Source organism: Hyaena hyaena, unplaced genomic scaffold (genome assembly GCF_003009895.1).
Source record: "Hyaena hyaena isolate Hyena2069 unplaced genomic scaffold, ASM300989v1 scaffold_943, whole genome shotgun sequence".
In the NCBI taxonomy this organism is placed as follows: Eukaryota; Metazoa; Chordata; class Mammalia; order Carnivora; family Hyaenidae; genus Hyaena; species Hyaena hyaena.
The window spans coordinates 498199-514637 of NW_024081575.1; the positions used below are offsets into that span (position 1 = coordinate 498199).

Here is a 16439-nt window from a genome sequence, read left to right on the forward strand (position 1 = left end):
TCCCACCGGCCAACTCCATCAGAACCCTGGTGTCATCAGACGCAGGGTCAGTAAGTGACGCTGTTTTGACAGGAAGCTTTCCTATTTCTGAGCAAGTCCCAGCAGCGGCTGGAAGCCTTCAGGGCACCAGGCTGTGAGCACACCGCTGTCCTCCAGGCTTTGTCGCCACACGGACCGAGCACGGCACAGCAGCTTCGCCGTCGTTGTGAAGGCCCAGGGCCTGGGAAGGGGCGACTAGGCGCCGCCACAACCTGCAAGTCACCGGCTGCATCCGCCGCGGCCAGCCAGCCAGCCTGTCCTCGGAGGCCTCGAAGCCGGTGCGGACTCCTCTCCAGCCACGCCAAGTCCTCGGAGGGATCTCCTCCCGGCCACGCGAAGTCCTCGGAGGGATCTCCTTCCGGCCACGCGGGGCGCGAGGCGGCGTCTCCTTCCGGCCACGCAAAGTCCTCAGCGGCGTCTCCTTCCGGCCACGCGGGGCGCGAGGCGGCGTCTTCCTGCTGCGGGAGGCTCTCGCCCCGCCCTGAAAACCCGCTGCTGAGCGCAGGCGCCGCCGGGGACTCCCGCGGAGCAGCCCCTCCGTCTCCCTGCGCTGCCGCCTCCCGAAACCACCCCCGCCCGCTTCAGACCCGGCCTCCGCGGCCTCCTCACCTCCCTCAGCCTCCACAGGATGGAGGAGTCCGGGCCTCGCCCTGGCTTCTCTGAAGGGATTGTCCTGGCTTGTCTGGGCTTCTCTCCAGACACTAAAACGCTCCCCATGTCACAATGACGCCGTTTTGTTTTCTTACTCTCATCTGCTGTGTGTCACGGGGGCAGCACTCTTGACTTCCTTCAGGAGCTTTTCCTTCGCTGCCACAACTCGGCTGACTGTTTGGCACAACAGACGCCAGCTTTCATCCTGCCCTGTCCTTCCGCGTTTCCCCCTCACTAAGCACCATCCCTTCCAGCTTCCGACTGAAAGTGAGACACCTGTGACTCTTCTGCTCACTCCAGTGCTTAGAGACTATTGTAGGGTTATGAACTGGCCCAATTTCAACACTGTTGTGTCTGGGAATGGGGAGCCCAAGAAGAGGGACAGAGGTGAGGAAATGGCTAGTTGGTAGTGCGGTCAGAACACACACAACATTTATCAATAGGGGCGCCTTGGGGGGCTCAGTCGGTTAAGCCTCCGACGTCGGCCCAGGTCATGATCTCACGGTTTGTGGGCTTGCGCCTCACATCCAGCTCTGTGATGAGCCTCCTTTGGATTCTCTCTCTCTCTTTGCACCCTGCTGGTGCTCTCTCTCTCAAAACAAATAAATAAATTAAATAAATAAGTAATGAAAAAATAAATAAAATGAAATAGTAACGTGCCCTTCCACGATCTGTGCTCCGGCCCCTGCTTTATTCCACTTCACAGCACCCGCTGCCTGGCCACAAGCCATGTATTCACTTAGCTGCCCTCAAGAGTCCTGTTCCGCACACAGAAATGTGCACCGTACCAGGGGAGGGATGCGTTCTAGCTCCCTCCCTGTTGTGGCTGCAGCCGTGCCCAGCACCGAGAAGGGACTGAGGACACAGGTGTTCAGTGTCACTAGAAACTTTTCTCAACTCTTCAGCTTTGTGCCTTTACTTGGACATTTCTTCGAGTCACCATGGGGGAGAAGATGATTCACAGCCTCGGCAGACAGTTCACAAGGCCTTGTTCTTATCTCTACATTGACCAGGAGGGTGAATCAGTAGATTTCACCTTCTCCGTTCTGTATTCAGAGGCTCCTTCTTGCCTCAAGGATAAAAACAAACAAACAAAAAACAAAAAACAAAACCCAAGGAAACAAGAAAACACTGCCTTATGTAGCATCAGATGGTGCCCTAAGTTAACTGAAATCAAGAGCTGAGCATCTGTTCTCACTCTCTCTTTGCATTTTGACTGTAACTACTCTCCCCTCTGGTAGCCAGTGCCATGGCTCACTCTGAAGAGGCAGCAGCAATTAATTACAGGAAATCAAAACACATCGGTTATGTTATGAAATTGGTGTTACAACAAACGTCTCTGCACCAGCTGGACATTCCAAAGGGGCTTTGTAAATATGTACGTCGAAAGCCTCATGAAAAAGCCTGGACTGCGTGTCCACTTGTGACGATTAAAATATTTTTTCTTTTATTATAACCATACACTGCAGACAGGCAATCAGCTGTCTGTGATTCCTCTTGGCAGCAAGTGCTTTATATATTATTAGTATATATAATAAGCTTGACCTGAGCCTTACCAAAGCCTGCCAACAGTTAATTATCAAGAAAACGGCTTCAGTCATTGCAACCTTACTCATCTTGGAGTGTGCCAGTTGGGACCATTTTTATCTTTCCATGGATCTTGAAATTCTTCAAGGTAGAAGGAACTTTGCTCATAGGACTAACCAGGATAAAATATAGAAGAATCTTCAATATGTCCTAGACTTCTATGATAATGAAGTATATGACCGAAAAAAGTAGGATGTATTATTGGGATACCAACATCTTTATTTAGCTTTGTCTGTTCTTGGCATTCACTTGAGCCATGACAATGTGAGCAAAACAAAGCAGAAATTGAATAACTTGAAGGCCTGTTATAACCTCTGGAACCCAGAATATCTAGAAAGATCCTCTTGGCTATTTCCTCACATACTTTACTGATCACACATCTTCCAGTAAAGGTTAAGTCAATCCATTTACCTCCTATGATCACACTGCAATATTCTGGTCAGTATCTAGAATAAAATGCTTGCCCAAAAGCCCCAAACGGCCATATGGCCCTCTAGTACAATAACCGGGAAAAAAAAATGACCGGGGAGCTCTCACATTTTCTTTTCCTTTTTATTTTTTTATTTATTTTGAGAGAGACAGAGGCAGCTTAAGCGGGGAAGGGGCAAAGAGAGGAAAGCAAGAATCCCAAATAGGCTCTCACTCTCAGCACAGAGCCCAACGTGGGGCACGAACTCACGGACTGTTAGATCATGACCTGAGCCAAAACCGAGAGTTCGATGCTTGACCGACTGAGCCACCCAGGCGCCCCTCACATTTTCTATACCGACCTTGGGGGTAGTTTTTAAGCTGGAAGGTAGAGTTGATCCAATTAAGATCAAAGCAATTGGCTAACCCCTGCTCAAACGCTCCAGTTCTGCTTTATGTATGATATGACAGTGGGTATGAAAACCGCATCAGGACTTTCAGCTACTCACAAACCACCATCAAAAGTTCACCCACAAATAACTCCTTCCTTACAGAAATTGCACTGCCATGAGGGTGACATGCGGCCAGAGCAGAGAAACCAAATTATGACCAAGTCATGGTTGGTTACCTTAGAACCATACACAGTGGACTCTTTTCTGACCATTTGTCTCAGACTGTGCAGGGCCAAATTCTGTCGTTGTTGGGGTACCTGATATGTCTACACCACTGCAGTAGCAGGGAAAGTTTCATAAAGGAGGGCTGTTTTCTGAGCACAGGGAGAAAAGCTGGCAACAGACACGAGTGTAAAAGAGGCATTAGAATCTGTATCAGCTCTGTCGTTCCCTAGGGTGGATGCACTGATCCTTTGAAGAACTTGTTTATGATCTACCTGCATTGATCCGCCATCTATAATTGGGTTTCTAGGAAAAATGAAATACTACTTAGGCAGAGCTGTACAGGAACGTGCTACTCAACAAAGTGAAACTTCTCGGTTTGGTGCACGGCAACCAATTACACGAGCTGAACTGGCCCAACAAAGCCTATTACCTACCTGTCATGTTGCAATAGACGAGGGTAGGTTCTAGCGGGCCACTTCCATCTGAGTCGATATAGTAGAGCCCCGAAGAGTCTCCTCTGTGCTTGTGGGCTTCGCAGGACTGCTCATACAAAGCTGAAAAGGACAGGGCTCTCAGCCAGGGGCTGCAACAAGACGGATCCCTTCGCAGTGTTAATTACACGGTGCTTTCCCCAGGGACGCTTATTCTGCACTGCTCGCAGGGGCGTTTTGTCTGGGGGAGGATTCCCCGGTTTCAATCGGGCAGCATGAAGGCTCTGAGGCACGGAGCAAAAGATCTTAAAAGGTCTCACTGTGAGGCTCTGAACCCTGCATGCTCTAGAAACGAGATTCTTTCCAAAACCGTGGTACCTGGATTCACACAGTCTAATTCTATTCTTCCCCGTAATATCTAAGCACCTGAAGTGTGCTGGCTTCATCTCCCTAAGCAATCTGTTATTATCTAATAATCATGTTGATTTTTTAAATTACTCAGGAATTATACTCTTTGCTTACTTAAAACACTCTACATGTGCAAGGCATTGTTTTCAAGATGGGTTTTACAAATCAGCAACTCTTCCTCATTCAGTTTTTTAAAATGTGTTTGAAAAGGAAATTTCCTTAAGTGCTTTGCAAAGGATTATCCAAGAAAACTGAAATTCAAAAAGAAAAAAGTATAGACATGAAATATCGCTTTGTAACTTCAATTACTCTTGATTCTTAGTTGAATTTTTTTATATGTGCAATAAGTGCTTTGCTAGCACATGGCAAGCGATAAACATCTGCAGATAATGGACTTAATTAATATTCCAAATAAGCTTAAATGAGTAATCAACTGAGCAGTATCTCCCGTGCACATCGCTCATCGCCTCGACAGGAAAGACCCTTTGAAAACCTGAAAAGCAGCGAAGAGCCGCCAGGAAAGAAGTGCATTGTTGCTTCTGGAACAGTGTGGACTGGATCTTTAAACCACCCTAAACATGAGGCCCGGCATCCAGGAGCACAGACTCAGGAAGTGGTTGGCCAAGATCCACCACAAAGGGTGATCCTGGGGGGGGGACAGAGAGGGCAGAGCGGGGCCCAGAACTGATGCCCTTCTCTACTCGATGGGTCATCTACATTGCAAAGCCCGGTCTATTTCAAAGAATGAAGAAAAACCCGAAAAGAGGGTGGGAGGGGGCAGAGGGTTTGTTTTTCTCCCTTCTCACAGAATAAGAAGATCAAAGGAATGTTTGCTTCTCCAGGGATGTTACAAAAGGAAACACTCTTTTATTAAATATGGCCAGGTATCAAATGTGTCGAATTAGATCGGCCCAAATCAACAGCACGCCTATGAGCATCGACTTGGATGGCCACCAAGACAGCATGGATTGCTTTTCCCACATGTCGGCTTGCATTTTGCCCACTCATGTTTACGTTTCTATAAATGCATAAACAAGCTTGTAACTGCCTTGGGAAAGTGTCCAGAGGGACACACACAAAGCGATAACAGTGGTTATGCTTGGGTTGGGGCTGGACCTGCCTGGGGAACGAGCAGAGAAGAGGAAACACTAGGAAGAACCTGAGTTAATCATGCACTTACACCACAAACGAACGGCCTTATGATCCCTTACTGTGGGTTTGGAAATATCTCCCTTTCATTTTGGTATACTGTTAGAGAATCATAATACAGTCAATACAGTTATTAGACCGAATCGAATTACTAAGACCTCAAGTGAAAGACCCTATATAATACACCTGTTAATTTTTCTTTTTTTTTTTTTAATGCTTTATTGATTTCTAGGAGAGACAGAGAGAGACAGCGTGAGCAGGGGAGGGTCAGAGAGAGAGGGAGTCACAGACTGAAACAGGCTCCAGGCTCTGAGCTGGCAGTCAGCACAGGGCCCGACGTGGGGCTCGAACCCACGAACCACGAGATCATGACCTAAGCGTAGTTGGACGCTTAACTGACTAAGCCAACCAGGTGCCCCCCCCCCCTTTTTTTTTAAATGCTTTATTTATTTCTAGGAGAGAGAGAGAGAGAGACAGCGTGAGCAGGGGAGGGTCAGAGAGAGAGGGAGTCACAGACTGAAACAGCCTCCAGGCTCTGAGCTGGCAGTCAGTACACCTGTTAATTTTTCAATCAGAGTTGTTTGGGATGATGTTTAAATCAGAGTTACTGGTAATACTGTGGCCATCATTCCTTGGTTGTTAATACTGAGTAGGTATCTGCTTTGTGTAAGACACCTTGCAGGGTGCGATGGGGGGGGCACTGTACGTAAGAGACCACCCCCTTCTTAGCTGTGACTCTGGACAAGTCACTGAGCCTCAGACATCCCAGATGTCCAGCTCCTTCCAGGTAAAGAGGTGCCCTGGAAAATTCTTACCTGGCACCATGATAGCAAATGAAGGTACGATTGCTTTGGTTGAACATATGGGGTATTTAGGGGGGTGAGTCACCTCCCTTTGACTGCAAGAGCCTCCTGGCTCTTCTGTGGAACATCCTGGGCTGGGGACCAGGGTTTCTCAGCCCAACACAGCTGCCTGCTTCTCAGGGGTTCCATTCCCACAAGGTTAGATACTTGACAATCCAAGCTCTGCCTCAGTGAATGTTCACATGGTGCTGTTTCTCTAAAGACCCAGGGAGGGGAGATGTGCCACAAAAGAAGGGGCTCAGAAATGTCGGCAGTGATACACAAAAAAAGGAAAAAGTAGACTAACACCATAAACAACGAAAGCCAAGAACTAGAGAGCAATGAGGCTCCCAGGGGCTCTGTGGCAAGCCTCTAGTAGGTAATGAATTCAGGGTCACGAAAGTTTGGTTAGCTGTGACCTTGAGAGAATAATTCTTCAGAAAAGAGCCTGGTGTTCAAGATGGAAGACAAGGGGATGGAGAGGTGGTCGAGAGTCCTGGCTGGCGGCTGTGTGACCTTGATCCAGGGATCTGACCTCTTTCTTTCCTCAAGTGCACAATGGTAGAAAATAAAACACTCAGCTTCTAGGGTAGTTCTGAGGATCAAAGGAGTTGAAACATGCAGAGAACTAGAGAAAACTAGGATCCCACAGGCACATCGGAAGTTGCCAATGTGTTAACCACCATCACTGTCTGAGCATCAAGATTGTGAGGAACCTGAATGTTTACCCGCCTCCGGCTGACACCTAGAAATGCTGCCATGTTAGTTCCCATCTGGTGCTCCTCTCTGCGACTCCCCTCATTGGGTTTTATAAATATTGACATCTGGTAACTCGCCCTCTTTACTTCGGCAGATACGACTTGAGAACTAAAACTGGGTCCAACTCAAAGAACAGAGTGACACTATCATGCTGTCTAGATTGTTTCTTGTATTGGGAGGTTTTATTATATTTTATTTTCCTGTATTTATTTTTCTTTGCTTGCTGTTTTCTTTTCTTTCCCCATCCTATTTGATACTATGTATTTCTGTAAACTGCCTTAACATCACTAGGAAATAAAACTGATTAAAAATAAACCAGGCTTGGGGCACCTGGTGGCTCAGCTGGTTAAGTGTCTGACTTTGGCTCAAGTCATGATCTCACGGTTTGTGGGTTCGAGCCCCGTGTTGGGCTCTGTGCTGACGGCTCAGAGCCTGGAGCCTGACTCACATTCTGTGTCTCCATCTCTCTCTGCTCTTGCCCCACTTGTACTCTGTCTCTCTGTCTCTCTCAAAAATTACTAAACATTAAAAAAAATAGACCAAACAAACATTGGTCTCTAAAATATTTGCTTTTGTTGTTACTTCCCAGAACATGGTTGCACAGACACAGGCACATATACACCAAATAATGAAAAAGAAAGAAGGGGGCACCTGGGGGGCTCAGTCGGTAAAGCCTTTGACTCTTGGTTTCAACTCAGGTCATGATCTCACGGTTTCGTGAGTTCAAGCCCTGCATTGGGCTCTCTGCTGACAGCCTGGAGACTGCTCCAGATTCTCTGTCTCCCTTTCTCTCTGCTCTTCCCCCACTCATGCTTGCTCACTCTCGCTTTTGCTTTCCCTCTCAAATAAATAAATAAACTTAAAAAAAAAAAAGAAAGAGAGAAAAGGAAAGAACTACGTGGAAATCAGAGCAGAAAGGGGAACAGGCAGGGTGTGAGGCTTACAGGAATGGCAGGTGGCGCCCGTGTAGCCAGTGTGTGCACAGTCACAGGAGAAGGTGTCCCAGGACTGGGAGCATTCGCCCCCGTGTTCACAATAGCTGGGCAAACACCTACAAGAAAACAGATACAACTGCTATTTCCCACATTCGCTCAGGAGAAAATGTGTATCTTCCCACCGACATGTTACAGCGAAAGATGGTAATGACAGTGGCTTGAAGAGAAAAATTACAACATGAACAAAAACTGTTAGATCTGTCAGGAAGTTTTCCTAATGCAGTACCCACCACAAACTAAGAAACCCAGTAGATGCGCCAATTGTCATGTATTTGCGACATAAATTTTCTACATGTTGCGTTATCAAAAAATGTGTTTGCTCTTTCACAAATAAGGCAAGATCCATTTCATACCTGACCAGAGATATAAACTGCTAGCAGTGGCCACGGGCAGCTACATTTGTTCCCCTCTGCTTCCCTGCTCTTGAACCGGGACCTGCGCATCCTTTCACAGAGAGGCATAACCGACTTCTCCACCTCGAATCTGGATTGGGCACGGGACGAGCTCCCACAGATGGGACATTAGCAAACAGATAGAGCAGAGGCTAGAATTTGGGAGACGAAAGACCTATACCTGGAAAACCATAATACATTGATGACAGAAACCCAAAACGACACGAAAAGAAAGACGCGTTACGCTCACGGATTGGAAGAATACTGTTACAATGTTCATATGACCCAAAGCAACCTGCAGATTGAATGCAATTCCTCTCAAAACGCCAGTAGTACTTTTCACAGAACTAAACCAAAAAAATCCTATAATTTACATGAAACCACAAAAGACCATGAAGAGTCAAACCATCTTGAGAAAGAAGAACAAAGCTGGAGATATAATTCTAGATTTCTAACTATACTACAAAGCTGTAGTAATCAAAGAGTACGGTGATGGCACAGAAACAGACATAAAGATCAATCGAACAGAAATAAGAGTGCAAAAATGAACCCACACGTATGTGGTCAATTAATCTATGGCAAAGGAGGTAAGAATATACAGTGTTGAAAAGACAGTCTCTTCATTAAATGTTAGGAAAGCTGGACAGCCACGTGCAAAAGAATGAAACTGGATCACGTTCTTACACTACACATAAAAATAAACTCAAAATGGGTTAAAGACCTGAATTTGTCATCTGAAACATAAAATTCCTAGAAGAAAACATAGGTAATAACCTCTTGGGCATCAGCCTTAGCAATATTTTTCCTCAGGTAAGGGAAACAAAAGTAAAAATAAACTATCTACATCAAACTAAAACACTTTTGCACAGTGAAGGAAGCCATCAACAAAACAAAAAGGCAACTTACTGAATGAAAGAGGGTATTTGCAAGCAATATATCTGATAAGGGTTTAATAACCAAAATATATAAAGAAGTGGTACAACTCAACACCAAAAAAACCCAAATAATCCAATTAAAAAATGAACACAGAATCTGAATAGACATGTTTCCAAAGAAGACATCCAGATGGCCAATGGACACGTGAAAAGGTGCTCAACATCACTCATCATCAGGGAAATGCAGATCAAAACTACAGTGACATACCGCCTCACACCTGTCAGAGTGGCTAGTATCAAGAAGACAAGAAATAATAACTGTTAAGAAGAATGTGGTGAAAAGGGAGCCTCGTGCACCCTTGGTGGGAATGTAAATTGTTGCATTAACTATGGAAACAGTAAGGAGGTTCTCCAGAAAGCTGAAAATAGAAATACCATACGATCCAGTAATTCCACTTCTCAGCATTTGCCCAAGGAAAACAAAAACATGAATTTGAAAGGATGTATGCACACCTATGTTTCTGCAGCATTATTTATAATATCCAAAATACGGAAGCAGCCTAAGTATTCATCCATACATGAATGGATAAGGAAGATGTGATATACATACACAATGGTATATTACTCAGCCATAAAATAAATGAAATCTTGTTATTTGATACAACATAGATGGACCTAGAACATATTATGCTAAGAGAAATTAGTCAGAAGGGGAAAGACAAATACCATATGATCCCACTTATATGTTGAATCTAAAGAACAAAATAAGCAAATAAAAAAACAATATAAACAAAAGCAGACTCATAAATATGAGAACAAAAGAGTGGTTGCTAGATGATGGGGGGAGGGGGAATGAGCAAACCATGTGAAGGAGTTTAAGAGGTGCAGACTGCCAGTTCTAAAATAAATGACAAGGATGAAAAATACAGCACAGAGAATATAGTCAATACTATTATAATAACTTTGCCTGGTGACACATGGTAACTATACTTCTCATGGCCAGCATCATAATGCATGTACTTGTTGAATCACTATACTGTACACTTGAGATGTAATATGTCATTGTTCTGCAATTAAAAATTTTAAAAAGTTAAAAAGTTAACTCAAACTAGACCATAGACCTAAATGTAAAATACCAAACTCTTAAACTCCCCGAAGATAGCAAAAGGGAAAATCTAGCTGACCTTGGCTTTAGCGATTTCTTTTCAGAGATGGTCTATGAAAGAAAAACTTGATAATTTGGACTGCACTGAAATGTTAAACTTCTCCGCAAATGACACTGACTGTTAAAGGAATGGGGATACAAACCACAGTCTAGGAGGCCGCCTTTGCAACACACACATTTGACACAGGACTGATATCGAAAATACAGTTAAAACGCTTCTATTTTTTTTTTCAGTTTATTTATTTATTTTGAGAGAGGGAGGAGGGAGCACACAGGGGAGGGGCAGAGGGATCCCAAGCAGCTCCATGGTGTCAGCGCAGAGCCCGACACAGGGCTCGATCTCACAAACCGTGAGATCACAACCTGAGCTGAAATCAAGAGTTGGATGCTTAACTGATGGAGCTGCTCAGGAGCCCCTAGGTAAAACTCTTTTAACACCCAACAGAAAGAACCAATTAAAAACGAGTCAAAAGATCTGAACGGATGCCTTACATAAGAAGATATAAAGACGGTAAATACACAAATGAAAACACGTTCCACACCGTTAGTCATTAGGAAAGTGCAAACCAAAACCTCAAGGAGATGCCACTTCACACCCACCAGGACGGCTATAATCAAAAAGAATAGCAGGTGTTGAGAGGAATGAGAAGGATTTGGACACTTCCATATTGCTATTGGGGATATAAAATGATGCTTTAGAAGTCAATCTGGGAGTTCCTCAGTTAAACCCAGAATCACCACTGACAGCAATTCCACTCCTGGGTACACGCCCGACAGAACTGAAAACACATGTGCACACAAACACCTGCACAGGAATGTTCTTATCAGCATTATTCATAATGGTCAAAAAGTAGAAACAACCCAAATGTCCATCCGGTGAGGAATGGAGCAAGCAAATCTGTCAGAGACTTACAAAGGACTATTACGTCACAGCGTTGCCAATGATGTAGAAATGAAGATCCACACCAATTTAAAGGTAAGTTTAAGCTCAAAATATAGTCACTCAAAAGCCTCGCACGTCTGAAGGAGCTGCTAACTATTCATTACCCTCTGGAGCGTAACGCCTATGCCTCTCAAGAAGTCAAAGGGATGAGTAACTTTGGGTTACTTCTACTCTGCGAGCAGTTAGCACTCCTTTACTCTCTGGGAGAGAGATGCTGGAAATGAGCCCAGTTTCCTTCCAAGGACACACATAAACACGCTGCTGCTAGGGCTTCCGGCATTTGAGCGGAAGACACCTGACCGTGTGCCAAGGACCAGAAGGCGGGCTTCCCGGGGAAAAGGAGGGATGTCTCCTCGCCTCCAAGGATTATGAAGCAAGTCGGTCTGCATCCGGACCCCTCCCTTAGTGACTGCTGTCCCCGTGTCCCTGGCCCTTTTAGTTCTTTCTTCAATAGCTGCAGTGTCCTGGACTTTCTCACACCTGAGGTTGGCTGTTGACCCCAAATCTGTTTTCCTGGCCAGACCCCGAGTGCACAAGGAGGACCAGCAGAAGAGCGAGCTGTAGTCAGAAAACTAAAATGGCAGCTCACGCCCACGTGTGTGTGCGCATGCGCGCACGTGTACAGGCACACCAGTGTGTATCTTAACCTGACTTGAATGCTGCTCTACCGCTGAAGACCTGGGATTGGTGAGAAACCCCAAGTCTAGCACATGGGCTGTGCTTACACGCAGATGAGGCGAGCTTATTGTACCAGTTTCTATGGGAAGAGAGGTTATGAATCCTACACACCATGCATAGGCCAGGTTCCTTCCCATTTAGGGACGATGTGGCCGGAGTTGACGCATAGGCGGGCAATCGGGATGGGACAGTACTTAACACTCTGAACTCTAAAACACTGCTAAGAGAACAGAGTCTAGCCTGGAGGAGAGCCAATTCAGGGAATTCATCGGAGGCTCGTCGGGCTACGGGGGTAAAGTGTGCACGGATTGAGAGCAGGGAAGATGAAGATTAATGCTGGAATTCGGGGCGTGACCCAGGCCACTGAGAAAGTGTTCGGTGAACGGGAAGCGTTCTGTTTCTGACAGGACAGATGGACTAGAAGCAGGACCCTCTTCTCTACGGTGAGTGAAAAAGAGATTCCTGCTTTGAGATGGACGCTTAAGTAGGTGTCATGTTTAAGGTTCTTCCCAACTTAAGGATTTAGTGCTTCTCAAAATACGTTAAGACTTACTAACTAAACCTGTTGACTCTGTCCCTCCCAAGATCATGCTTCTCCTCTGTCACTATCCCACTGAGTGGGGACATCACCCTTTATCCAGCTGTCTAAGCCAGAGCCTGAGCTCCATCCTGACTCATCCCTCTCCGCCACCCACAGCCTCAAGACACATCAGCTCGTCACTCTGTGCACCAAACATGTATGTGTCATCCATGCTTTTCTCTTCCCCACTTCAGGCCATCATCCCTTCTCACAGGTAGGCAGCCCCTTACCTGGCTCCCCGGCCACACACCCTCTGTCTTTGGGCCACACTCAAACCCTCTCCCCATGGTGGCCAGTAGTGCTTAACTGAAACCTTCAGGGATTTCCCAGGGAGCCTTAGATCAACGTGCAGACTTTGGCTTGGCCACCAGGCCTCTGTGGTGCAGCCGGGCCCAGGGAGGCAGCCCATCTCTCACCACCCCCTGCTCCTCCTCCTCCTCAGATGCCCAATTTGTGCAGCAGCCGTGCTCCAACAGGTAGACTTCTGGCGCACATTGGCTTGGGCACAAGGCTGCACCTTCGCTGGATGCATAGCCTCTGTCACTTGACTGACTTACCCACCTTCCACCCCAGTGTAGATGCCCTCCCTCCTCTCTGAAAGCCCTGCCTCGTCCCAAACCAGGCGCTCTTCCCCCATGTCTCCACAACCCCACACAACTTCAACTTCAGCCTACTTATTCTCTCTAAGAAACCATGTGTATAGCACACAATGTTGCACTTAGCATCTAGAAGCTTAACACTGGCCAAAGGCCAAAGAAGTGGGAAACGTGGCCCCATCAGTACAGCCCATGCCTAGAGGCATTCAAGACACCATTCCCATGATTCTAAAATGAAACTGGGACAGGACTGTGTAACCTGAGGTACATGACATCAAACCCTAATGTCCAAAACACAATTGGTGTAAGACACGATCCCTCCTCATGGCTACCTTCTCCCAGAAACCTTGTTCTAAAGGACCCACCACTTTCCCTGTGTCATGGGGGCCCCGGGTAAGACAGAGCACCATGTGCATAAGTCTGTGGGTGGCTCAGAAAGGTTTCCTACGTCCCATGAGATTTCAAGCATCCTTTCATAAGCCTGCAGCATCGTTGGGCCAGGAATGCTGCTACGCATCATGAATTACGAACTCCTATGCCTGACGGATAAAATTTACAAAATCACTTGCATTTTAATAATAAATCTCAGCTTTGCCTGAGCACACTATGACTTGCTCTGGATGGGCAGAGGGTTGGCTGGGCAAGTGCCCAGACTCAGCACAGCCAGCAAGAGCCTGGGCGTGGATGTTTGCTCTGTCGTATTTTTACGTGAATCTATTTTGTGGTTCATTGGACATGCAGTTGGTAGGTATGGCCTGAAGGGCTAAGGAAAAATGAACATTTTTAGTAGTGTTTAGATGTTAAACCATTAAAAACTGCAATTATTGATTATATCAGCCAAAGAGCCAACAGCTCTTTTCACACCCACTTACAGAGTTGTCCTGAACCTCAATTTTTGCTGAAAGGAGGTCACTTAATATCCCAGATGTCTCCATCCATTCTTGACACATATGTCTAAAAATCATTTTTGGGTGGGATATGGAAAATCTTTCTATTCGGTGATATATCATATACATACACACACACCTATGCATACACCATGCATACTTTTTGAGGGCACTAAAAGACCTATAGGCACAAAGGGAAAACATGCATTTCTTACGTAAGAAGAAATAATTGTGACTACATCATGCTTTGTTAGAGACTTTCCCAGGAACCAAACTAACTTCCTACAAATGAGTAGAATGTGAACTATGCACATGAACATTAGCATTACAGAACCCAAGTTCTCATGAGTTAGTATTTCACGTACTGGAATTTATGGTTTTCTAATACATTGCCAAACTGCGATGTAACTTGGAGTTCAATGCACATGACGTGGAATTCCAGTTAGTGTGAAACTTGGAACAGATTTGCCGCAGGGCACCTAGATGGCTCAGTCAGTTGAGCGTCTTACTTTGGCCCAGCATTGGGCTCTGCGCTGACAGTGTGGAGCCTGCTTGGGATTAACTCTTTCTCATTCTCTCTCTGCCCATCTCTCATTCTCCCTGGCCATGCAGGGACGTGTGAGGGTGTCTACAGCCTGTTATTCAACAGGAATCTATGGCAATCCTACTGCACAAGGTCACATACATCAGGCACAGAAAAAGATTTAGTCCCTTTGAGCCTAAATAACTGAAAGTCAGATAGCATGACTAGTAAGACCATATGAATAAAGCTGCAATGCTTAGCAATTGTAACACATTGTTGGTTCAACGCTTTTCTCTTTTATCGAGGTATGATTGACTTACACCATTATATGAGTTTCAGGTGTACAACATGATGATCTGATATTTGTATATATTGTACTGTGAAATGCCCACCACAAGACGTCTAGTTAACATCCATCACCACACATAGTTGTGAAACATTTCTTTCTTGTGATGAGGACTTTTTAGATCTCCTCTCTTAGCAACTTTCAAATATATAAAACAGTATTATTAACTATAGTCATTACGTTATAAATTACATCTCCATGATATTTCTTGTATAACTGGAGGTTTGTGCCTTGTTTTTTGTTTTTGTTTTGAGAAAGAGATATGCACAGCAGGGGAGGGGCAGAGAGAGAAAGAAGAAGAAAGAGAATCCCAAGCAGGCTCTGTGCTGATAGCACAGTCGTGGGGCTCGATCCCAAGAACTGTGAGCTCAAGACCTGAGCCAATATAAAAAATCAGATGCTCAACTGATGGAGCCACTCAGATGCCTCTGTGCCTTTTGACCCCTTTCAGCCACCCCCACTCCCCACCACCCCCATGGCACCATCAGTCTTCTCTGTAAAAGCTTTGCTTGTCTCTTCTCCCTCAGTGAGCCGGTACTATGTTTGGTATGTGGTTCTTTCCATTCTTTGTTGTGTTTATGTGACCAGAAATCCCCAAAGGCTCAACCTTTCTCCGAGGAACAGTTACTTTTCATTTTCCACACAGAGAAGGGAGTGTGGGGTGATCCCGCTGACCACACTGATTTACTGGTCCTCAGAGGTTCATTATGTCTTTAGAATATTCAAATCTGTTTTGTGCAGTGGAAAAACTCTTAAAAGTATTTCTACTCATCAGTATTTACACTCACTAATTACAGCACTGTCAACAGAATTCTGTAAGAACCTAGTAGCTTGGGGACACACACAAGGAAAATTCATGAGAGTGTGTCTTCTAAAACAATATTACCATTCAAGGGAGCAATTGTTTAAAACCATCATTTTCTTGTGTTCAATGTAATTAGAACTTTTCCATACGAACTGGATATTGGGCAGAGAGAAGGAGCTAGAAGAAGGCACTCTTTCTCAGCTGTTCATTCATTTTTAATCTACGATCAGAAAATTGAAATCAAGAGTGTTACCATGACACTGGATGGCTTTACCTGTCTGTGAGGCCGCATGTGTCTATCTGGAGGTCACGGAAACTCCCCAGCGCCCCCTGCTGCACTGTGATGGGATCCACCGCCTTGTCACCTATGGAGATGAGCCTCAGGCAGCCCTGGAAGCTGCCCAGGGGACCTCCACATCCAGAGCCAGAGACGCTCTCAGGACAGCCTGAATGAACATGGAGACACACAACGGAGAAGGTCAACAGTCATGACCAAAACAGCGTGCGGTATTTCTTATACGCAGGTTTGCTGTCTCTTCCTGAGGTTGAGGCTTCCTAACTTATTGGAAGGGCCACACTGCTCAAGGACGGGGTGGTGGGTGGCTGAGGAGAACACAAGTTATTGGTTTTGGTAAAGCATAGAAATAACAAGCGGACCCAGGCTTGTGGGCGGATGAGCCGAAAGGTAGGATGGACAATCCTACCAACCGAGTCAAGCACACAGAAGAAATCATTCCTTTCAGCATGATGTAAAACTATGTGA

General features: G+C 45.6%; 1 protein-coding gene across 1 annotated transcript in view; it reads right to left on the reverse strand.

Moving 5' to 3' along the window:
• LOC120223060 (contactin-associated protein-like 3) overlaps nt 1–16439 on the reverse strand; it is a 188481-nt gene that overhangs the window by 51941 nt on the left and 120101 nt on the right. The window contains exons 10-12 of the mRNA XM_039221109.1: nt 15951–16122; nt 7836–7942; nt 3737–3856 (exon numbers count right to left, since the gene is read on the reverse strand). Of these exons, the coding sequence (XP_039077040.1) occupies nt 3737–3856; nt 7836–7942; nt 15951–16122 (399 nt within the window). The remainder of the gene's footprint in view (nt 1–3736; nt 3857–7835; nt 7943–15950; nt 16123–16439) is intronic.